The following is a 25,454-nucleotide window of genomic DNA, read 5'->3' as shown; positions in this document are numbered from 1 at the left end:
CCAATTTGAAATGCCGAACTACCAACTATTTGCTGAAATACACAATAGGATGTGACTACTGCTGTAATACGACCCCAATGCCTCCACCAGTAGCATCGCATTCAACCACAAATAATTCATCAAAATTGGGAAGCTGTAAGATCAGGGTGGAGGCAAGAGTTGTTTTGAGGGCCTCAAAGGACTGTGTGGCCACCTCATTCCAGTGAAAGGAATTCTTCTTCAGGAGGCTGGTTAACGGGGATGCCAATGGCCCGTAATTCTGAATAAATTTGCTGTAGTATCCCGCTAGACCCAAGAAACCCCGTAAAGCTGAGCAAGACTGAAGCTGTGGCCAATCATGAATTACCCATATCTTATCGGGATCAACCGTAACTCCATCATGTGAGATAATGTGACCAAGATAAGCGACAAGTGAAGCCACAAAAGATCATTTGGATTTTTTTAAATAGAGCTGATGGGCTAGTAATAATTCAAAAACTATCCGTAAATGCTCTAAATGCTCCTCTCCGAACTTTATTTATATTAGTATATTATCAAAAAATACAGGTACAAATTTTTGAAGATAGTGGGTAAGTACCACATTCATCAGTGCTTGAAAAGTGGAGGGTACATTTGATATGCCGAACGACATGACCACGAATTCAAAATGACCGTGATGTGTGCAAAAGGCTGCCTTCTCAACGTTAGAGGGGTGCATATGAACCTGATGATAACCAGAGCGTAAGTCCAGTTTAGTAAATAACCATGACCCATGTAATTCGTCCAAGAGCTCCTACACCACCGGAATAGGAAACTTATCCTTCACTTTCTACACATTCAATTCCCGATAATCGATAAAAAATCTCCATGTGTCATCATGTTTCTTCACGAGCAATACAGGTGAAGAGAAAGGGGACCTACTGCTGCGAATAAGGCCTGTTGTAACATAGCCTGGCACTGTCGCTTGATTTCATCTTTTTGTAGATCAGGACACAAATATGGTCGGACTACCACCACATCAGAACCTGGTTTTAAACAGATCCGATGATCACTATGCCTCAAGGGAGGCAACCCGGAAGGCTCAAGGAAGAGGTCGGAGAACTCGCCAATAAGATTTTGAATAGAGGTATCCGGATGGTCCTATGTGTGCATGGTATGAAGATGATGGGGTTTGTCCACTAGACTACCCTATAAGAGCACTTGGCTACCGCTCAAGACAAAGCTCATTGTTAATACAGAAAAGTCCCACAGAATGGGTCCCAATGTTTGCAACCATTTAATGCCTAACACCATATCAAAGCTGGCCAGAGGTATGACAAACAATTCAGCATGAAATAAAGTAGTACCAATGGAAAATTATACCGCTTTGCTGACCGTAGCTAGGGACTTTCTCCCCATTGGCCACTGAAACTGTGGCTGTAGGATGAGGAGGGATCTGTAATTGAAGATAGCTGCACTGCTGTTAAGCTCAGAAAATTGTGTGTATTGCCCAAATCCACTAGTCCCCCAAGTTCCTGGTCGAGGACTTGAGCTTTGACTTGCATAGTTTTGGCAGATTTCTGCCCAGTAATAGCTTGCAAAGAAATCGCTGGTGGTTCCTCCTCAAGAATATCATATGTCTCCTCTGTATCTTCTGCATCCACTTCGAGCCAAAACAACCTCTCACATTGGTGCCCCGCCCAGTACTGTTCATCACAGTTGTAGCATAGATTCTTGGACCTCCGTTCAGCCATCTCCACACTTGTTAATTTTTTTATATACTACGGTGGAGGATTACTAGAGCACGTGTCGGCTGTCAGAGTTGTAGTCGGATTGTGTCTGGAAGAAGGTAATGCAGGAGGTGTCACCGGAGAAGAAATATTTCGGCACCCTTGCCAAGTGGAGAAAGTGTTCCTTTCCCCTTGCTAAACCTTCTTACGTTGCTGAAGCTGTTGTCATTGTTCCATTGCCCAGGCTGAATTCATTGCCCGAGCCAAATCTGCAGGGAAGTGAAGTTCAACCTCTATCCTCGGAGATTCATTGAGGCCTACTGTGAACCTGTTGGTCGACTCGTACCAACCGGCCAGCATGAGCCAACTTTTCTTGGAACTATTTTTGATACTGTTCTACAGATCTAGTTTGTCACAATAGGACTAAATCTCCCAAGGGGTCTATGGGCGGGAAGGCCAAATCTAAGAGTTCATAAATCTTTAAATTCACGCCAATCCAGCACCTATCTCTCTAGTTCCACTTGGTGAAACCATAATTGAGCTTCATCTAACATATGAAAAGAGGCTAGTTGCACCTTATCAAACTCAACAGTCCCTTGAATTAAAAAAAAATCTCACATCTATGCAACCAAATTAAGGGGCCCCAGTAATGGTAGGGAAATCTAATTTTGTGTACCTTGGTATTGTACCTCCTCTTTGTTGTGTCTGGACAGCAGTTCACCCCATCAATTACTCATCCCTTGGTTCTTGGCTAGCATGTCTCTCTGCCAATAACCCAGTAAACAAGTTAGATAGGTGTTGGATACTTGCTTGCGTTTTATCATCTCTCTCATCCATCTTTTTCATCTAGCCTTCCATCTCTTCCCTGCTGACTGTATCACCCATGTTACCCTACTCTAATACCAAGATGTTATGGTCCCTAGTCATGAATCGAGTAACATGGAATGGGACTTGAGACTTCAACACTGTATGTGAGTTGCTGGACTCGGTATGGTCAGGAAAAAACCCTTTCTTGGACTGATCTTGATCAAACGGTAAACACCCTCTTTGATGAGGGTAATATGGTGCTCGGTAGAGGTCAAGGAACCTTATGTAATGAAGATGAATTTTAGAGGGAAGGTGTTATCTTTTCTTGACGACGTAAAAGAGGGTTTCACTCCTCTTCGTGTTAGAATTGTAGCCCTAAATTGGATAGCCCTTGGCCTACGTTGAGGAGCTCCTTCCTAGCTTCTTGCTGGACTCAATGTTGGAAAGAAGCCTACTTGATGCTGCTCATGATGGATGGCGTGAGATATCTCGATCCTGGCTTGGTAAGAGAGGGAGAAGCCTTCTCTTACTTCTGGTGATGGGGAGGAGGCTGAAGCCTCTCTTTGAACTCAGAAAAGGGACAAAAAATCTCCTTCCCTTGCTCGGTATGAATCAATGGAGAATAGATCAAGAATGATATGAGTGGATATGAAGATTTTGAGGAAATCTAGACCTAGAGATCATCAAGGGAGATCTCCAAACCCTAGAACTCATCAAGGAGAGCTCCAAGCATGTTTAACCTAATGATCAATGCTTGCCTTTTCTCTATTTCCTTACCCCTTAAATAGGGTTTGACGTCATAAGTATTGTAGGGCTAAAAATAACAATTTTGCCCCTACGACCGTACTCCTTACATAATTAATGAAAAATCATACTTAAAGCAATATAAATATAACTAATGAACTCGGTGAGTTATTATCTCCTCCTTTGAGAGACTCGGTGTGCTATTGAGTCCACAACACAATCTACCCCACTAACAGAAAAGAAAACCCTTATCGATGATGAGTATGACTTATTCTAGAAAATGAAAACACTCATGGTCTCTCCTCCAAGTTCCTCCTCAACTGCTACTGCCACCACCGCTCCAGGTATGCACCCTGCCACTTCCTCCTCTTCATCCTAAAAATTGACTTAGGGGCCTCCGAGTGTCTCATAGATAACAAGAATCTACTCCTCTCAGTTTCTCCTTGTCTCTCGAATAAATTTGGTACCATAGCTGACAACTCCCAAACTAAAGTTCTCAGGATAGGATCCACATCTATTACACCATCACTTCCGCTCATAGGTATTCTTTTTGTTTCTATTTTTACCTTGAATCTTTTATCTATTTGTTAGCTAACACAACATTTTAATTGCTCAAGTACCTTCTCACCCTCTTCTTGCGTGTTTCAGGATCTTACAACGAAGCAGGTGATTGGTGGAGGCCGTGAACAAGGGGGGCTCTACTACCTGGACATGCCTCAAATAAATGCTGTCTCAACCAAGGAAACTGAGACAAGTCTATGGCACAATCGGTTGGGACATCCATCTGCATAGTCTCTTCATTTTTTTGCCCTACCTTTAACGAAGTTGAGGAATCAAAGAATTTATCCTACAGATTCTGATCTAACTCGAGGAGTTTTGATTTTCTTATGATCGACAGAGGAAAAAGAAGAAAATAATCATGGAATGATGAAAATAGAATAACCAGCCCATCCATTTTGCGCGAATAGCGCGTATACACAAACACAAACAATACAATCGAATTATCAAAATCATAGGGCGGCTCATGAATTTATTTGTAAGGATATGTCAAATTTAAATTGTGGTGTTAACTAAGCAAACTCCAGAGGACCACATACTCACCTCGTCCAGAACTTAAAAGTATTTCTCCTTTTTCATTGATCCACATAGATGTATGGGGACCTTTGAGTGTCTCAAACATTTTCTGAGTCAAGTATTTTATTACATTTATTGATGATTTTACTCGTACCACATGGCTATTTCTTTTTAAAGAGCGATTTGAATTACCATCCATTTTAAAATCCTTTTATGCTATGGTTGTCAATCAATTTAGTAAGAAAATCAAAGTACTTAGGTCTGATAATGCCAAGGACTATACTTCCAAAGATCTTGACTATTTTTGTCAAGAGAATGGCATTATCCCTAAAACATTTTATGCCTATACCCCCCAATAGAATGGTGTAGCATAACGGAAGAACTGTCATCTTCTTGAGGTAGCTCGCAACATATTGTATACCAAGAAAGTCTCATACTTTTATTAGCTGCAAGCCATCCTTACTGCATGCTTTCTTATAAATAGGCTACCCTCTTCCGTTCTCGGTCATAAATCCCCATATTCCTTATTGTTTCCACATGGTGATCCCTTTTCGCTTTCCTTGAAAGTGTTTGGTTGTACATGCTTTGTTCATATTACCTCCCCACAACATAGTAAACTTGATCCAAAATCTGTCAAGTGTACCTTCTTAGGATACTCTCGCACGCAGAAGGGTTATATTTGATACAATCTCACTCTCCAAAGGTTACATGTGTCTAGGGATATAATTTTTTTTGAAGACACTTCATACTACTCTAACAATGCTCCTCCAGGTTTCTCTTCTGTAACAACTTCTCCTCGATCGGTTACGAAAACTGTTCAACCCCATGAAGCGTTGGCTGACACCACACCTGCGGAGTTTGCAGATCCCATCGAGGTAAGTTCGTCTTATCCTATTCCTTTTGTACCACAAAATGATACTCGACCTATTGCCTTAAGAAAAGATCCCATAACTTGCACTAGGCTCTCTACTTTTCACCCCAGATCCAATTTTGTGTCTCACCATCGTTTATCCTTTGTATGTTGTCAATTTCTTGTGTCTATCTCCTCCATCTCAATCCCATAGTCCTATCAGGAGGATCTGAAATATCCAGGGTGCAGGGCGACAATGGACGAAGAAATGTAGACACTCTATGAGAATTAGACATGGGCTCTAGTTCCTCTTCCATCACATAAAAATCTTGTTGGCTATAAGTGGATCTTTATTTTTAAACACAATCTGGATGGGTCAGTTACTTGCCTTAAGGCCCACTTCGTTACTAAAGGCTGTACACAATGTTATGGGATCGATTATGAGGAAACATTCTCTCTGGTGGTGAAAATGAACTCAGTACGTATTTTATAATCTCTTGCTACTAATTCTTCCTGGCCAGTCTATCAGCTAGATGTGAAAAATATTTTTCTCAATGGGTATATAAAGTAAAAAATTTATATGCAACAACCACCTAGATTTTTGGTTGAGGGGAGTGGGTATGTTGATTGAAGAAATTACTTTATGGCCTAAAACAGTCTCCTCGAGCATGGTAAGCACTGATACGAGCCTGATTTAACAGATGTTCTGTAGATCGCTCCGTATTTCTTAAAGACACACCTAAAGGTAAAGTGATTTTGGTCGTATATGTTGATGATATTGTCTTAATCGGTAGTGAGTCCAAGGGCATTCAGGAAACCAAGGAAAAGATATGCGAAGAATTCAAGATAAAAGATCATGGACTACTTAAATAATTTTTGGGTATTGAAGTACTACAGTCCAAACATGGGATTATACTATCTCAAAGGAAGTATGCCCTTGATCTATTGAAGGAGACATGAATGTTGGAGCAGACCAACAAAAACTCCTATGGCTTCCAATACAAAATTATCTGCAGGCATTGGAGAAGATGTGGATATCTGAAAATATTAAAGACTTGTGAGGAAACTCATTTATCTCTGTGTAACAAGACCGGATATATCATATGTACTAAGTGTGGTGAGTCAATACATGCACAAACCACAACTTACTCACTGGAAAGCACTAGAAAGAATATTGCGATATTTGAAAGGAGTTCTAGGAAGAAGGCTTCTCTATAAGAGCCATGGTCACTTTAACATATAAGGGTTCTCAGATGTAGACTAGGCCAGATCCCTAGATGATAGAAAATCTACTTCGGGATATGTACAATGGTTGGAGGAAACTTGTTACATGCAGAAGCAAGAAGTAAAATGTAGTTGCAAGGTCTAGTGCATAAGCAAAATACAGGGCCACGACACACACAATTAGTGAGCTTCTATGGATTAGATCCCTTCTCACTGAACTGGAATTCTATAAAGAAGACCCTATGGATTTACATTGTGATAGTTAGGCGACAATACATATCACCTCAAATCCGATCTCCCATGAGAGAACAAAGCACATTGAGGTATACTGCCATTACATATGAGAGAAATTCCAATCCGGCATATTATCTCTCAAACATATCTCCTCATAAGGGCAAATTTTAGACATTCTCACCAAACTAGTCACTCATAAGATCTTGTTCACCATCTGCAACAACTTGGGCATTTACGATGTTATTTCACCCCCAACTTGAGGGGGAGTGTTACAAGATAGGACCCACCATGATCACATGAGCTGGTGGGACCCACCATGATCATGTGAGGTGGCTTGATCAATCATCACACGAGCTGGAATGCTTATCATATGAGTTGAAATTTGGCAGTCTTCCTTGATTAATGTAATCGATTTATCTTCCCTTGATTTGTGCAGATTTGGAGAATCATGATTGCTGTAATTAGGGATATTAAGGATCCTATATTATCTCTTAATATGTAATTGAAATAGTATAAGTAGGGGTCTTGGTTGAAGGGTTCAACCAAGCTCTCCACTTCTCAACTCGTGAAGAATCTCTCTCTAGCCTAAACTCTTTTTCTCTCTTTTCTCTTCTCCCCTCTCTACATGAGCTCTCTGCCTCTCTTTGCACTTTTTCTTCTCCCTCTCTCATCTTGCTCGAGGTTTCAATCATGGGGTCCTAAATTCAACATGGTATCATAGCAAGTACTTGTATGTGGATCTCCACCCAAAATATCCATGTGCCTACACATGAGGGGGAGTGTTAAGGAATAGTCCCACATGGATTAGTGAGATCAAATATCTTGAGTTTATTATTTGGAAAAGAGATTTCCTAAGGTGGCTAGTCATTCTGGGATAGGCCTTGGACCCAATTTAACAATAAGAAAAGACTTAGGTAGACATGTTCCTCTTTGGCTATTACATCCTTGTGCCATCATTATGAGAAGTCTTCTTATTTACCATGGTGCCACCTTTCTTGGACATGTGGGTTTGATCCCATCTTCCAGCTTATCATAAATATGACATGAATATGTAATTACATGTCTATTTATGTCTCTTCTCTTGTAAAGATTGTACACCTAAAGACATTGTAGTCTGTGTAAAATACACTCTAAAAACTATAAGTAGAGGCCCTTGACTAAGAGGTAGAGCATTAAGTCCTCTCCTCTCTTCTCAAATTCATCCAAGCTCTCATCTCCCTTATTTTGGTAGCCGGACTCTAAACCCTCTCTCCTTTTTCTCTTCTTGCCTTCTTTTTCGTCTTGTTCCCCTTCTTCTTCTCTCCCTCCTTTACTCGAGATCATGATGACGGAATCCTAAATTCTACAAAAAGAAACTTTTAAGGAAGGAAATATACTTAAGTTGGTAAAATATTAATTAAATTTTGAAAACAAATAGGAAACTCAATCAACATTAGTAACTCAAAAAGTGAAGCAAAAAAATCGAATTAAATTCTAATCTTCGCATGCAATAGGATACCAACATCACCTTTGATTCTTCCAATGTGGATATCTCTCTCCAGAAATATCAGATTGAGAAAGTATTTATTGGAATAGAAAGTAGAATCACATACCTTTATTTTGAGATATAATTCTCTATATAAATCCTCAGTAATGTTGGTACAAACCATTCAGGAATATGAGGTTTTTTGCTGCTACATGAAACTTTTCTTATACTCGACCTTTGCTGCTTCAGATGTCGATTTCTTTTGATCAAAAAATTTGATTTCAATGATTATTTTTGTGTTGAAAATTAGACTCAATGATATTTCCGATGGTATATGGTAAGAAACTTGTCTTTTTCCTTTTTCTTTTTCTTCCTTTTCTATTTCTTCTTCTTCTTCTTCTTCCTCCCTCTCTTCTCCATCTTCTTCTCCTTTTCCATTTCACATCTTTGCCCTCTTTGATATCATGTTTATTTCTAGGGCCAACCTATAAAACCAAGAGATCTCAAGAGAAGGAGAGAAGAGAGGAACTCCAACTCTTGGGAGAGTGGAGAGAAGAAACCAAGGGAGAGAAAGAAGATGAAAAGAGAGAGGGGTGTATAGATGAATTTAAGCCAAGAGAAATACGCTTGAATGCTCTACCCATGCCTTGAGGCTATATTTATAGGTGTTTGAAGGTGTTTACAATGACTATAATGCCCTTAGGACATGCTTCAAAAGGGAAAAGACATAAGTGGATATACACCAGCTTGCATAATTATGATTATATGTCTTCTCCATGAAAGTTCTCCTTATTTACTAGTCATTCCACCCCTACACACATGCGTGTATTTTAAAAAACACCAATCAGGAAACATTCTTATGGTTGTATATATTGATGACATTGTTATTACTGGTAGTGGCCTTAATGGTATTCAATTGGTTAAAGAAGGACTTGAATAAGGAGTTTCAAACAAAAGATATAGCACTTCTCAAATACTTCCTGGGTATTGAAGCCCTTCAATCTAGGCATGGCATAATTCTATCATATATAAAGTATGTACTTGATCTCCTAAAGGAAACTAGAATGCTTGGATGTAAGCCTATTGATAGACCTATAGAGCCTAATGTCAAACCTTGTTTAGGAACTGGCAGTAACATTGATGTTGACCACTTCCAATGTTTTGTTGAAAATTGACCTTTCTCAAAGTTATGAGACTAAAGATATTCTATTCAGTTAGTGTTATCAGTCCGTATATGCATCAACCACAACGATCATATTGGGAAACATTGGTGAGAATTCTCCAGTACTTGAAGAAAAGTCTAGGTTAGGGATTACTATACGTATGTCATGGGTATAGTGATATTAAAATCTTTGCCGATGCAAAATGGGCAAGTTTTCTTGATGATAGAAAACCCACTTTCGGTTACTATACAAGTATTGGGGGCAATTTGGTCACTAGGAGAGCAAGAAACAAAATATTGTAGCAAGATCAAGTGCTGAAAACTGAATATTGTGCTATGACACTTTCTAAGATTCTTAATGGCCAAGCTTGGGTTCCAAATAACCATGCCCATGCAACTACACTTTGATAATCAGGCAGCCATCCATAATGCAACCAACCAAGTATTTCGTTAAAAGGCTAAGCATATTGAGATAGATTGTCATTTCATTTGAGAAAAACTTCAAGCTAGGATAATATCTAAGCGGTATGTACCTTCCCATAGTCAACTAATAGACATCTTCACAAAGGTCATTGTTGCAAGCTCACTCAAAAATACATGCTCGAACCTGGGAATATTTGATTTTTTTTTACGAGTTTGAGGGTGAATGTTGAAGAAGTTTAAGTGGTATCTTATGTAATTATGAGAGTGAGTGGCATAAGCTATAATTAGTTGAAAGCTTAAGAGTGGTTTTCCTTCTCATATGTATTAGGGCATTTGAGCCTCACTTATATATATAAGAAAGAGAGGGGGAGGAGAGTCACACATGAGCTCTCTCCAAACTTGTCCCCTAGACTTTTGTCTTCTCACCTTCTCTTCTCCTTTCTTTTCCTTCCTTTTTCTTCTCCTCAAACTAAGACTCCTATGAATTAAACCCTAGAATCTAACATCTATAAATATAAAAAATACATAATCATATACAAAACACCTAAAACAATGTCACTTTATGCATAGTAAAACTAATAATAGACATTAGAATCATATAATATCTCATGGCATGCATTTAATATCTTATGGAATTGCCCTTGCATCTATATAACTGGGTAATCAATTAATTGTGTATAAAATAACTTTACCTATTTTTGTTCCATGAATTGCAATCTTAAATAGATAAGCAAGTAAAGTTATCTGAATGCCTAATAGGGTAAGACTTATTTTATTTTTATTCTATTCATAAAGAGTAAACTAAAATCGAGTAAACAGGTAAAATTGATTCTCTTATCCTATCCCCTTTTCTTCTGTGCCGCTCACACTTAATGGAGCCACATTTTTTAAAAATATTGTAAGATTGGCACTTACCTTGAAAGACTATTGCAAAGGCATGTTAACAATTGTTCCCTATATATAAATGTTTGAAGAGTTATCTGTGAAGTCTGTCTTTACCACTCTGTTTGGTTGAGAAAAATGCAGCTCCCAACTAATTAGATGCAGTGATCTTCTCTCACACGGGATTTAGACAAATCAGACAATCTGTTTCAAACTAACTTGCCATGAAAGTCTGGAGAGTTGTTATTCTTGCTAATATTAGGGATTTAATGTTGGCGTAAACTACTTTGGTCAGAAAATCGTCGTTTCGTCTCCACAAGATTAATTTTCAGCTTTCTACTACCATTGAAGATAGTCGCGGCTAACTCCATTGCCTTCCCTTCTCCACCTCTTTATAGGCTTTTCCCAGGATTTTCCATGCATCGTCATCCTCAAACCCGGTCTATTCTTTCACCCATTTCCTTTCCTATCCAGTTTCAAACGTAACAAGGTCGGTCACCGACTTTGTCTCTGTCGTCACCCTCTTGTCCTCCTCTCTGTAATTTTATAGTTCATGTAGTGTTATGATTTGTGAGTAGAGAGGGACAAAGAGAAAGAGAAAGGAGAGCGAGAGAGAGAGAGAATGAGTCTGTCGTGCCTGACGTGCCAGGGACTGCAGCGAACCGATTCCTACCTGGGCCTGGAGCCTCTCAATCAACCTTTCGAGAGGCTGAGCTCCGAGACCCCAGGGAAACGATCCGGCAGTCTCGGGTGCGCGCCACGAGAGCGTCTCAGACAGGGGTCATCTTTCTCTTCTCGTGCTTCTTCGTCCAAGGGTCCCCGGAAGACTCTGCGGAAGTTGGCGACTAGCGCCACCGCGAAAATGGAGGAGCACGCTGCGGCCGCCTTGGGGGCTGATCCACCGCGCCTCGTTCGAAGCAGCGGGATGAGAAGAGATTGGAGCTTTGAGGATTTGCAGAAGGTCGTAGTCGTGAACATGCAGGGCACAATCCAGTGAGCAATCACTTTCGGTTTCGTATCACTAATTGCTTTGTCTTCTTTTCTCGGTTATATGTTCGTGGTTAAATGTTGACACGAAGTTGTTACGACAGGATTTCCTTGTCAAATAATGTTTGCTTCCATGGTCTTTGTGACAGAACACTACTTGTAAACACCAATTAACCTATGCTTAAAATTAGATTTCTGTATAGGAGTGTATTTTTGTTATTTCCAGTTAGGTGCACAATGGATGAGGTGATGTCTCAAAGAGGTAAGCTGCCCCTCACCTGAGTCCTCCACTCCCTCGCTGGGCCAACGCTAGTACTCCCCAGGTTTGTCCTAGTTTTTTAATTAAATTATACAAATATATAAAACAAAACAAAAAAAATAATTTAAATTATTATTATTATATAATATAAATAAAACCCTTATTTCCCTAGTTAGTAAGACATTAATTTTGTTTTGAATTTTGAATTATGGAAATTTAGGATTTTCTTGGATTATATATATAATACTAACAAGGCCTTAGCTTCTTTTTTTTTTTTTTTTGGATAAAAGGAGACGATGGTGCTTTTTCATATTTCCATGGCTTGGGCCTTAGTTTTTTTTCTGAAATAAATTTTGTGGAGGGGCACCCATCTTTCCTTACCTTTGTTATTAGAGAGAAGGTCTCTATTGAAGAACAAATATGGAAGAGTATTACCTAACTCTCATGGGAAGGTTGGCTTCGAGCCGAGCCGGTTCGCGAGCCGGCTCGGTTCGGCTCGGTATCGGCTCGGTTCGATTCGTCATTTTTCGAACTCGAGCCGAGCTCGAACACCGAAATTGGCTCGTTTACCTTAACGAGCCGAGCTCGACCGAAGCTAGGTTCGGTTCGTTGGCTCGCGAGCCGGCTCGAAATGAGTCGGATCGGCATGAATCGGTACGGGATCGCGAGCGGGAGCGAGAGCGAGGGGGGGAAAAAATTTTCCTCCCCCCTCGTCACCACCGACCCCTCCCATCGGTTGTTGTCGCCGCCTCTACCGCCGTCGTAGCTGTTCTCCGGCGTCTATACCGCCGTCGCAGCTGCTCGCCGGCCGCCTCTGTGTCCGTCCGTTCGATTTCTTCCTCTCCTCGCCGTCGCCTCTGTTTCCGTCGCCGCCGATTCCGTCGTGGCCATCATCTCCGACGATAAATCCTCCCCGGCGCCGTAAGCCCCTTCACTCGGGGTCGTCTCGGCGGAAAACCAAAACAGGGGAGAAATAATCTCCCCCTTCCTCGCGAGAAAATGATCTCGCACGCGCGATTTCACACGTGCGATATCATAAAATAAAAAAAAACTTTTTCCTCTGGAAAAAATTAAAAATAAATTTTATAGAAATAATTTTCTATAAACTATTAGTGTCTCATTTTTTTTAAACACTTTTCTAATTGAAATTTTTTATTAAAAATCATATAATTTTCAAAGTAAGATTTTTTGTACCAAGATGGGGTAGAAAACTGTATAGAAAATTTTTGAATAAGTATTTAACAGTTGATGTTGTAATACTTTTAGCATGAAATAATTTTCATTGCAATTTTGTGTTTGATATTTTATTTAATTAAAAATTTATCGATAAGTATAATAATATATTAGATTGATTATTAATTTTTATTTATTTCCCTAGAAGAGACAATAAAAGGTCCATTTAACTTTCCTAAAAAAATTTTAAAATATTTCCTATAATTTTCTAATAAGTCACTAATAGTAATAAGATTTTATTTAAAGGTTTTTTTGGGAATATGTATCATAGGAAAAATATTTTTAGTTTTCCCTAGAATATAAATTTTTATCTAGGGGCACTAAGGAGGCCATAATAAATTATGGCCAAATTCAAAAATTACAAAACAAGCTAGACAACAATTGGTGTAAAAAATATTAATATTGGTGCATTTTAATCCATTATTGAAATTCAATCCTGAACCTCCCCTATCATTATATTTTTTAAAAATGTATGCATAATTTTATATATAATTTATTCAAAGTCACCCCTACGTGCGAGATCATAAACAAGGAAAAAAAAAACTCTTTGTCCCTTCCTCATGGCTCTTAAATAAATTGAAAAAATATTTTAGTAGAAATACGTTTCCAGAGACTAGTTTTTTCAATAAATGTTGAAAAAACATTTTTAATAGAAATATAGGGACCATTAGTGCCTCGTATTTTTTCAAAATATTTTTCTAATTATAAATTCTTTTTAAAAAATCCTATAATTTTTCAAGTAAGATTTTCTTGCCAAGATGGTTTAGAAAACCATATAGAAAAATTTCGAATAAGTATTTGACAGTTGATGATATAATACTTTGAGCATGAGGCAATTTTCATAGTAATTTTGTGTTTGACATTTTATGTGATTAAAATTTTATCGATAAGTATAATAATATATTAGATTAATTATTAATTTTTATTTATTTCCTTAGAAAAGGCAATAAGAGGTCCATTTAATTTTCCTAAGAAAAATTTAAATATTTCTTGTAATTTTCTAGTAAGTATGTAATAGTAATATGATTTTATTTAAAGAATTTATAGTTTTTATTTGGGTGATTGTAAATTGATAGTGATATTTTATTTAATTTTGTTGTGTTTGATTATTGTATGGAGTTTATTTATAATGTTATGCAGTGTATGGAGTGTTTAGATTATTTTATGGAGTGTATAAACAATTTCATGAAGTGTTTATGGAATGTATAAACAAATTTATGGAGTGTTTATGCAGGTATTATGTATATTGATTATGCCCAATTTTAAGTAAAGGTCATGCCGAATTTTATACAAGTATTATATATATAGATTATGCTCAATTTTAAGTAGAGGTTATGCCCAATCTTATACACATATTATATATATAAGTTATGCCCAATTTTATGTAGAGGTCATGCCCAATTTTATATAAAATGTATGCATAATTTTATATATATTTTATTCGATATATATTGTTTTGAAAAGTTTGAAATGTATGTTGAGGCTCGAGCTCGGCTCGAAGCTCGGCTCGAAATATTTAAATCAAGCTCGACTCGAACATAGGCAGGTTCGGGCTCGGCTCGGCTCGATGCCACCCCTAGGTTCAACCATGGAGGAAGTTTAGTACTATCAGACTTTTATTTAGTTAGAATTGTTTAATCAGTGTAGGACTTTTCTTTTAAGAGTTATACTTTATGTGTAATTGGGATATGGATAATTTAATTTAACTTACATTCCATGTATTTTATCTATTATAAATAATGAACCAATATACGTAATTACAACAGTCAATCAATTATTTTCTCTCTAAAGTTTCAACATGGTATAAGAGAAAGTTCTGTGTTGACTCGATCAACCCATAGAGACAATATATTTCTTTTCTTATCTACCATCTCTATTAGTTTAGTTTAGTTTTCTTTTCCCTTTTGTCTTCTTTTTTTCCAAACATCCTTTTTCATTGGAGTTCTCACCTTCATGCTATACTTTATATATTAAAAGTTATATATTTAAAATAGAAAGAGATTTGTGAGTTTAATTTTAAAAATAAAAAAATTAATTTATTTTCTACAAAGAGAAATCGATACCTAAAGCAATAAAAGTTACACAGTAGAAATGATACGTACAACAGTCAAAACTTTATTTTTTAGATATTTTGTACCATCAAGTACTATAAATTATAAAGAGAATTATATGTCAAGCGAAACCTCGGGGAGTCTATTTTCTAACTCAATAAATTGTTTCTCAATTCGATATTTTAAGAGAGAGATATCAATATCAGAAGAATTAAAGGTTATGCTCGAAGTATGTTGCATGGGGAAATCAAAAATTTAAATTATTTTTTCCTTTATCTTTTTGAGTTAATTTTTAATTTTATTGTGCATGTGTCTTATTTATTTTTACACTATATAGTGCAAGTCTATAAGACCATGAATCTTTTTTATTGGTATTCTAAGTTATTTTATCTCTTTTTTGTGACTAGACTTGTCATTCTTTTTAATCTATTGATTTGATGAGTGTCTCCTTCTTATTTGGAATTATGACAGTTGCCATAATTTTTATATACATCCTTGAGTTCAAAATAAAACTTTATTTTTTTATTTTTTTCAATATTTTTCAGCACTTTTAGAGCAAAGAATAGGGATACACTCAACATCCAACATGAATGAAGTCTTTTTATTCACAAAAAAATGGTGATTTATCCTAAGCTTTCCTTAAATAATGAGCAATCTCTTTTTTTTTGCCCTAATTTGGTCCTTTTTCTCCTTTGACATTGACTGGAGGTTTTTTAAACTTTGACATTACTTTACTTGTGTATGGAGCTTTGTCATTCAGTTAGGATTAATTTTTTTCTCACATATTTCTTTTGTCCAAGTTGGATCTTTATGTCTTTTATTATCTCCAATTTAAGGGGAAAGTAGAAGAAGTACAAGAAAGACGTATTTCATTCCACATATTGTGATAAATTATATGTGATCAATCTTAGATGTTGAACTGAACCACTCCTTTACAATTGAGTAAGGGTGGTATTTATGCAATTTAGAATAGACAAGATAAACTTTACATGATAACATAAATACAACATGGGATAAATCTAATGAGATCTTATCCGATAATTGAAGGGATTATGTTTATCCCTTATGATGCTCCCTCAAGATGGTATCAGAGCTAGGTGGTTCCGGTCCACCTGCGTTAGGTTCTGTCCACCCCTGGTCCATTAATGAGTTAGGTACTCAGCTTTCCGCACTTAACAGACCGGTCTTTTGGGTTGTATTGGCTAGGCGTTTGACATGATATCAGAGTTGGGCACCACGTTCCGCCTTCGAATCATGGCAGAAGTTGTAGGGAACGGGAACAGTGGGTGTCAGAGCTAGGTGGTTCCAGTCCACCTGGGTTAGGTTCTGTCCACCCCTGGTCCATTGATGGGTTAGATACTTGGCTTTTTGCATTTAACAGACCGGTCTTTTGGGTTGTATTGGCTAGGTGTTTGACAGATGGATTTCCGAGAGGAGAGTCCAATCTTTGTCTTCAAGAAGAGGAAGTGTGTTCGCGGAAGCTAAAAGACAAGAAGAGTAGTGACACTTATAGTTGTTGGGGCAGACAGAGTCAGAGAGAATGCATAGTTTGGTGAAGAGATGTGGAAGAGCAGCTGAACTAGTAGTGGTTGGGGCAGACGGAATCACATCATCCAATGGAAGAGTAGTGACACTGGTAGCAGCTAGGATGAACGAAATTGCATCTTTCGGTGAAGAGATGTGTAAGAGCAGTGGCACTGGTAGTGGTTGGGGTGGACGGGATTGCATCATTTAGTGAAGAGATGGAAGAACATTGACACTGGTAGTGGCTGGGGTGAAAGCAATCATATCGTCTGGTGAAGGAAGAGCAGCGGCACTGGTATCGGCTGGGGTAGACAAAGTCGCATCATCCAGAGAAGAGATGCGATGAGCAGTGACACTGGAAGTGGCTGGGGCAGACTGAATTACATTGTCAGGAGGAAGAGCAGTGGCACTAGTAGCAGTTGGGGTGGATGAAATGACATCATTCAGAGGAAGAGCAGCGGTACTTGTAGCATCTAGGGTAGACGGAATTGCATCGTTCGATGGATGAGCAGTGGTACTGGTAGCAACTGGGGTGGATGGAATCGCATTGTCCAGAGAAGATATGTGGAAGAGCAGTGGCACTGGTATCGGTTGGGGTGGACTGAATTGCATGATCCGAAGAAGTGATGTGGAAGAGCAACGACACTGGTAGCGGCTGGGGCGGACGGAATCAAAGAGAACACATCGTCCTCGAAGAGTTTTTTTTCTCAATATCGGCGAAGTGCAAGGCGGAGGAAATCAAGAGTGAATCGTCTGAGTGTGGTAGAGAGTGATTTACAAGTGAAGAGGAAGTGGAAGTGGAAAAAAAATTGGGAGGATGACAGATGTAGAGGGATCGATTTGCTCTGATACCATGTGAAGTTGGGTCCAAGGCACATTCCAAAATGCCTTGCCAACTTAGGAAGCCTCTTTAAACTCAAGATTATTTTACCCACGAATTTGTGGGACTATTCTTTAACACTACCCATCACTTGTAGGTTCTCTTTTATTGCTCTAAATGTGGCTAATTTGGGTGGAGACCCACATGAGTACCTGCTCTGATACCATGTGAAGTTGGGTTGAGAGGTTTAATTTTTGGTTGGGTTTGTAAATCTTATTCTTGGATTTGGTGACAATAACATGGGAATGGGAGGAACTAGGTAGGGATGATGGTTGTGGGTCGATCAATGAGGGAGGAAGTTGAGTGGGGTTAGGTACGAGGTCTTGAATGGATCTTGCAGAGGTCAGAGGGCGTAGGGCTCGAAGCACTGGTTGATGTGCCATTAACTGGAAGTAAGGACACAGAGGAAGATGATGCTCAACTTCTTTCTTCTCTATGTTGTCTGAATTGCCAAAATGTGTTGATGACGACCGCAACTCCTTGGCCAATATCGACTCTTCATAGTTCCTCTCTCAACTTCGACGACACATCTAAAAGCCGCAGGCGCAACATTGCTACTCACTGGAACCTCTCTAGAAATTTCTAACTTCATCGACGTCATCATCGACATAAATTAGGTAATGTTGAGCTGATTCTTTCTTTCACTTCTCTATTACTCGTAGCAAACATCAACTAAAGTCTCTGGCGACCACTCCTTCACCATCGATCTGCCATCTATGCCATTTACGAACCACCGATGATGATCAACATCTTCTCTGCCATCGCCGAGCAGAGGAAAACCACCACAATGGCAGTTGTAGGCTTGCCACAGCCGTTGCTAGAAACCTCTTCCGTTGTGGGACCCCGAGGGCCGTCTGATGCAGCAACCATTGCTACTGCCACCTTCCTTCCTATCATAGGCCTCTATTCTGAGTTTCAATTAATCGAGGACTCAGAGAAGAAGCTAAAGCATGCCATCCATGTGAGCCCCACACATGTGAATCTCACATGTGTGAAAAAAACTACTTCGACGGTCTTCCATCTTTTCAAAAGAAACTTATTCTTTCTTTTTCATCCAAGTATGTGCTCATAGCTGATGGTTGACCCTAAACCCGGACCTACTCTGAAGATTTGCAGTGGTGACGTGCACAAGGAAACATTGTTCTATAGTGTACTATTTGTTGTCAGATGTATCCACAATTTTCACCACCGCCAGCTCCTTGCCCAGATCAATTGCAACCATGCCCTTCAAAAAAATGCCAACCATGATGATATCTTGCAACCACCACCTCTTCTGCTGATTCCACCTAGCTCCTAGATAGTGGCACATCTCACCATGATATATTTGACTTGAGTAATCTCTTTAATCACACTCCTTATGATAACAATGAGAACATTGTGACTAGTAATTGCACGAGTCTCCTTATTGAACATACCAGTTCTAAATCTCTCTCTACATCCTCCCGCACTTTTTCCTTAAATAATATTATTTGTGTTCCTACAATGCAAAAGAATTTCATTTCTTTCTCTCAGTTTTTTCAATCTAATCATACTTCCATTGAATTTTTACATTCTTCTTTTCTTGTGAAGGATATTTGCACGGTGGCAACACTTTTCCAGGGTCGAACTAAGAATTATTGGAAGATGGGCCCAAGCCCACACGACCAAGGAAGACCCACATATCCAAGAGTGTTGGAAGATGGGCCCAATCCCATAAGATATGGACCCACCATGATCACGTGAGGTGGTATGATGAGTCATCACACGACCTAGAATCCTTATCTCATGAGTTGGAAGATTTGGCAAATCTTCCTAGCTGTTGGAAGATGGGCCACATGACCAAGGAAGGCCCACATATCTAAGGTAGAGCTTGTATTAGAAGATGGGTCCAAGCCCACATGACCAATGAAGGTCTACATACCTAAGCGTGGTGTAGGATGGGCCCAAGCCCATAAGGAGTGGGACCCTCCATAATAACCACGAGATAACATCCTTATCACATAAGTTGGAAGATCAAGTGGGACCCGCAAAGATAGCCACGAGCTGGCATCCTTATCATGATAACGTGCCACATAAGAGTTTCAGTTTAAAGGAGTTTTAGTCAGGTTAATCTTTTATTTATTGTGGGTTATTTAATTATGCTAGGACTCATCTTTAAGTGTTAGAGTTTGGGTGTAATTGGGACAAATGTAGTTTTATTGTATTTGGACTTTACTACCTCCCTCTGCTATAAATATAGGTTCATGTACTTTGATTATAATAAGTCAATGAAGTGTTTCTTTTTTCCATAAATTCAACATGGTATCAGTGCAGGTTCTATGAGTTGACTTTGATGAAGGGCATTTAAGTCTAGTTTCAAAAGGAGAAAATTTCATGTCAATTTGATTTTTATTTAAAGATATATTCGCATTAGAAGAATCAAACATCATGCTGGTATTCTGTTGCATTGAAAAATCCGAATTTAAGCCCATAATTTTGCGTCACTTTTTGAGTTGCTATATCAGAAAAATATCTCACTTATCCCTGGTTTGAGGGCTTATTGCTACATCTATGATATTTGGTTCAAGCTGGGATCACTTCCATTACCTCCCAGCTTGAGGGGGGAGAAGTAGAAGAAGTACAAGAAAGATGTATTTTATTCCATATATTGTGGATAAGTTTTATGTGACCAAAATATTCATGAAAGGGGGAGCACAACTGAAGCTTGAGCATCTAAGAAGAAATTTTTATATCAGACTATTTCATGGGTCATTTTACAAGGTTTATTATTTTGGTTTGTGTTATATGTGTTGGAAGATGGTCGTGTTATATGGGACTAAACCCATTTCAGCTGCAACTATTATGTCTCTTTGGATGAGACATTATTATTGAAGAAGAGGTGGCCTAGTATATGTTACATCACCGTGACGGAGGAGCTTATTACTACATCCACTACCCGTAAGGATATCTATGTTATTTCACCGTGATGGAAGAGTTTATTACTAACTCTATGTAATACCCCCATGAATTGACATTTATTACTTCTACCACTTGAGAGTCGTTGTCCTGTGGAGGGACATAGTGATGGAGGAGTTTTTTAATTACACTTCTGAACAGCATATAGACCCACTACCTACATTAATAGGAGTGGTACTACGTATAGAAGATAGGAGTGTGTCGAACATTCAACATGAGTTATTTGACTGGATTATGGAGCAATGTCATACGTCTTGAAGTAATTTTACTCTCACTTATATTATGCCAATTGGGCCTCATGAACGAGAGCACCAACGTGAGAGGGAGTGTTGGAAGGAAGATTGCCATTTTATACAACAAGATTCTATACATCATTTGCAGCAAGTTGGGAGTTCATGATGTTCTCTCACCCCCAGCTTGAGGGGGACTGTTGGAAGATGGGCTCCAGCCCACACGACCAACGAAGACCCACATATCTAAAGTAGAGCATGTATTGGAAGATGGGCCCAAACCCACATGACCAAGGAAGGCCCACACACCTAAGAGTGGTGTAAGATGGGCCCAAACCCATAAGGAGTGGGACCCACCATGATAACCACGAGATCACATCTTTATCAAATAAGTTGGAAGATCAAGTGGGAGCCACAAAGATAGCCACGAGCTGGCCTCCATATCATGATCACATGCCACATAAGAGTTTTAGTTTAAAAGAATTTTAGTCAGGTTAATTTTCTATTTATTGTGGGTTATTTAATTATGGGAGGACTTATCTTTAAGTGTTAGAGTTTGGGTGTAATTGGGACAAAGATAGTTTAATTGTAGTTGGACTCTACTACCTTCCTCTATTATAAATATAGGTTCATGTACTCTGATTATAATAAGTCATGAAGTATTTCTCTTTTCCATAAATTCAACAATTAATGTAATTGATTTATCTTCCCTTGATTTATGTAAATTTGGACAATCATGATTGATGTAATTAGGTTAAGTTCTAGGGGCATAATTGTAACATTATAGTTTGATTAATCTATAAATTGAACTTCAGGGGAAGGGTTAGGAAATAAGTCGATAACCTCTTCTTCCTCTGGTTTTCTCCCAATGAGTCCCTCTCTCTTTTTCTTCATGAGTTAAATCCTTGAAGTCTTTAAAATCAACATGGTATTAGATAATTGATTTTCAGGACTTAAAGTTTTGGTGTTTAGAATTCAATTTCTTTTGGGTGCTTGTCTCTGCGTCATCTCCTTTTTTTTTTTTTCATATTCTTAGCATGATATTTTTTCCGCCCCCTTCGTCTAATCTTGTCCAGTCATGCAAGCGGGAGCGTCATTCATATTTTTGCATTCTCTCTCTTAGTTATACACAACACTAGCTCCACATGCCGTTTGACCAAAGGATTGTGAGGGCACTCTTCCCAGAAGAAATTCACACCTTACTGTGATTCCTGTAAATGTTGAGATCATGGTTCCACTGACGGGAAACCAGAACTTGTCGCCATCAAAACGGATCCAATTTCATCTCGAAGAACTAAGAGATCAAAGGTCAGTTTCCTCTCGAGAAGTTGGCGTTGAGGCTAAATCTTGGCGTTTACGTTCTGAGAACAGATGGTGATGCTTATTCATCTGTAGATCTCACGGGAGGATTTTCCCATGCAGTTTTTGTTTTCTCTCTGTTATCTCTGTCATCTAGCCCATCTAGTACTTAGCGTCATCTCAGAAGACGTTGCGTCCTCATACGGCAAGGCCAAGCTGCTTTACGAAGGCAAATAGGGCGAGATCAGTCCTATTGGCCTTGGTTCCTCTTTGCGCTATACCACTTAAGCTCGTCTTTGAATACAGTGACGTACTAGTTCTAGCGACTGATCTTCCGTATGTTAATTTTTTGGAAAGCTCTCTGCTGGCATGAATTTTTTTTTGCTAAAGTTGCTATTGCTGAAAGCTCTCCGTCATCTTCCTCATTGGCTCATCTTAAATTAATGGCAATCTGATTTCTGGCACAACCATCTGATTTCTAGGAATCATCAGCTAGCACCCAGCATATCTTTGGAAGTTTATTTTCACCGCTTGATCAAGTATTCTCTGGAAACAAAATTGGGATAGAACTGATAGGGCTGCAGTAAAAGGGAATCCCAAACTACCTATAGGAAAGGATGAGGGAACTAGTAAGAGCAAACCCAAAGTCGATTTCCAACCCTCGAGACATAGAGATATTAAATGTTTTAAATGTTTAGGCAAACATATGGGTGATGGTTATGCGTGACAATGGGGAGTGTCAACGGAGAGTGAGGATGATGTTGGTGAGAAGCCCACCTTGGGTGATACTAGTCAGGATGATGATGGAGTGGAATATCCTGTTGAGGTCAGAGTCTTGCTACTAGGTGCTCTCAACACGCAAATTAAATTCGATGACTCGGAACACCAGAGAGAGAACATATTTCATACCAGATGTTTTGTGAGTAACAAGGTATTATGATTATAGATGGGGGGAGTTGCACCAATGTAGCCAGTACCACTCTGGTTGAGAAGCTCAACTTACCTTTACTGAAGCACCCTAGACCTTATGAATTGCAGTGGTTGAATGATTGTGGGGAGGTCAAGGTCACTAACCAGGTCTTGGTATTCTTTACTATTGGTCGGTATAGTGACGAGGTGCTTTGTGATGTAGTCCCTATGCAAGCTGGCCATATTCTGTTGGGGAGACCGTGGCAGTATGATAGGAAGGTGACTCATGACGGATTTAAGAATCAGTACAACTTTATAAAGGATGGAAAGACAATCAAGCTTGCCCCTTTGACCCCTAAATAGGTCTATGAGGACCAACTAAAGCTGAAAACTGAGATTAAGCTAACTCAAAAGGGAACGGTTGAAATCCGAGAAGACCAACCAAGAGAAGAGAAAAATAGAGAGCTGGCTGAGAATGCAGAAAAGAGAACGGAGCCACGAGAGAAACGCAGGAGAGCACCTGCAAAGGAAAAGGAGAAGACACAGTTGAGTCTTTATGCCAGGGAGAGTGAGGTTAATAAGGCTTTCTTCACAGATCAGACAATGATTCTTCTTGTTTACAAAGAATCCTATCTTTATATTGATGAAACTAACCCATCTCTTCCTAGTGTGGTTGTTTCCTTGTTGCAGGAATTCGAAGATATATTTCCAGAGGGATGCCAAGTGGGTTACCACTCCTTAGAGGCATTGAGCAGCAGATTGATTTTGTACCCGGGGCTGTTATTCCAAACCAACCAGCCTATAAGAGTAATCCAGAGGAAAGCAAGGAGCTTCAGAAGCAAGTAGAAGATTTGATGAGTAAGGGGCATGTGAGAGAAAGCATGAGTCCATGTACAGTACCGGTGCTATTAGTACCCAAGAAGGATGGGACTTGGAAGATGTGTGCCGATTGCCAAGTGGTCAACAATATCACTGTAAAGTATCGTCACCCTATTCCTCTATTAGATGATATGCTCGATGAATTGCATGACTCGTGTATCTTTAGTAAAATAGATCTTAAGAGTGGATACCAGCAGATTAGAATGAAAGAAGGTGATGAATGGAAAACTACCTTCAAGACCAAATATGGTTTCTTTGAATGGCTAGTTATGCCATTTGGACTTTCAAATGCGCCTAGTACTTTCATGAGATTAATGAACCAAGTATTCCGTGCGTTCATAGGCAAATTTGTGGTTGTTTACTTTGATGATATCCTAGTATATAGTCAAAACCTAGATGAGCATATTGGGCATTTGAGGTGTGTGTTTGATGTGTTGCATTGTGAAACATTGTATACAAATATTAAGAAATGTACCTTTTGCATGGAAAAAGTTGTTTTTCTTGGTTACGTTGTGAGTACAAAAGGTATAGAAGTTTATAAGGAGAAGATCAAGGCCATCATGGATTGGCCGACGCCTATAGGCATCACTGAGGTAAGAAGTTTTAATAGTTTGGCTAGCTTCTATAGGCATTTCGTTAAGGATTTTAGCACCCTTGTTGCACCACTCACTGAAATAATTAAAAAGAATGTTGGGTTTCGTTGGGGCATTGAAAAAGTAAATGCATTCGCTACTATTAAAGAACGGTTATGTTCTGCACTTGTGTTAGACTTACCTGACTTTAACAAAACTTTGGAGATTGAATGTGATGCCTCAGGAATAGGGATTGGAGCCGTGTTGTTGCAGGATAAGTGTCCCATAGCCTACTTCAGTGAGAAACTTAGTGGGGAGGCCCTGAATTATCCTACTTATGACAAAGAACTTTATGCCCTTGTTCGCGCTCTAGAGATGTGGCAACACTATCTTTGGCCTAAGGAGTTTGTAATCCGCACCGATCATGAATCATTGAAGCATCTCAAGGGTCAAGGTAAATTAAATAAGAGGCATGCTAGATGGATGGAATACATTGAGACCTTCCTTTATGTCATCCGCTACAAGCAAGGTAAGGAGAACATTGTTGCTGATGCTCTGTCATGAAGGTATGTGCTCAATTCTATGACTGCTAAAATGATCGCTTTTGAATTTTTCAAAGATGTGTAAGCCAGTGACGCTGATTTTTCTGATATGTATATGGCGTGTGATAATGCGGCATTTGGTAAGTTTTACAAATGTGATGGTTTTCTGTTTAAGGAGGTAAGTTGTGAGCCAAGCTGTTCCATGAGTGAATTTTTAGTGTGTGAGGCACATGGTGATGGCTTAATGGGACATTTTGGTGTCAGAAAGATCTTAGAAATCTTGCATGAACATTTTTTTGGCCTAGGATGAGACGAGACGTCACTCGTATAAGTAGTAGGTGCATTACATGTAAGCAAGCCAAATCTAAGGTCTTACCATATGGGTTGTATACACCCTTGCCTGTCCCTAGTGAGCCATGGGTAGACATATCTATGGATTTTGTTTTGGGGCTACCTAGGACAAAGAAGGGAAGAGATTCTTTTTTTGTGGTAGTGGAAAGATTTAGTTAAATGGACCATTTCATTCCATTCCATAAAACAGATGATGCCACACACATAGCCGATTTGTTTTTTAAGGAAATAGTGCGATTCCATGGTGTGCC

The 25,454-nt window shown here is 38.9% G+C and overlaps 2 protein-coding genes across 2 annotated transcripts; one reads left to right on the top strand and one right to left on the bottom strand.

Annotated features, from left to right (window-relative positions):
* The first annotated feature begins 11,175 nt into the window (after window positions 1-11,175).
* LOC137947703 (uncharacterized) lies at window positions 11,176-11,550 on the top strand. The gene has a single exon (XM_068793479.1). The coding sequence runs from the start codon at window positions 11,176-11,178 to the stop codon at window positions 11,548-11,550; it is 375 nt and encodes a 124-aa protein (XP_068649580.1).
* Window positions 11,551-16,814: 5,264 nt separating this feature from the next.
* LOC137947702 (uncharacterized) lies at window positions 16,815-17,219 on the bottom strand. Its single transcript, XM_068793478.1, has one exon. It carries the CDS (start codon window positions 17,217-17,219, stop codon window positions 16,815-16,817), a length of 405 nt encoding a protein of 134 aa, XP_068649579.1.
* Between the last annotated feature and the right edge of the window lie 8,235 nt (window positions 17,220-25,454).

Source organism: Aristolochia californica, unplaced genomic scaffold, assembly GCF_029961685.1.
Source record: "Aristolochia californica isolate CCGP_79_NKW_82.1479 unplaced genomic scaffold, dmAriCali1.0.hap1 SCAF_13, whole genome shotgun sequence".
Taxonomy (NCBI): domain Eukaryota; kingdom Viridiplantae; phylum Streptophyta; class Magnoliopsida; order Piperales; family Aristolochiaceae; genus Aristolochia; species Aristolochia californica.
The sequence above is the reverse complement of the archived record's forward strand: the minus strand, read 5'-3'. Positions and strand labels throughout refer to the sequence as shown.

Coding starts and splice junctions, on each gene's coding strand:
- LOC137947703 (XM_068793479.1), top strand. CDS start 11,176: ATGAGTCTGTCGTGCCTGACGTGCCAGGGACTGCAGCGAACCGATTCC.
- LOC137947702 (XM_068793478.1), bottom strand. CDS start 17,219: ATGCAATTCAGTCCACCCCAACCGATACCAGTGCCACTGCTCTTCCAC.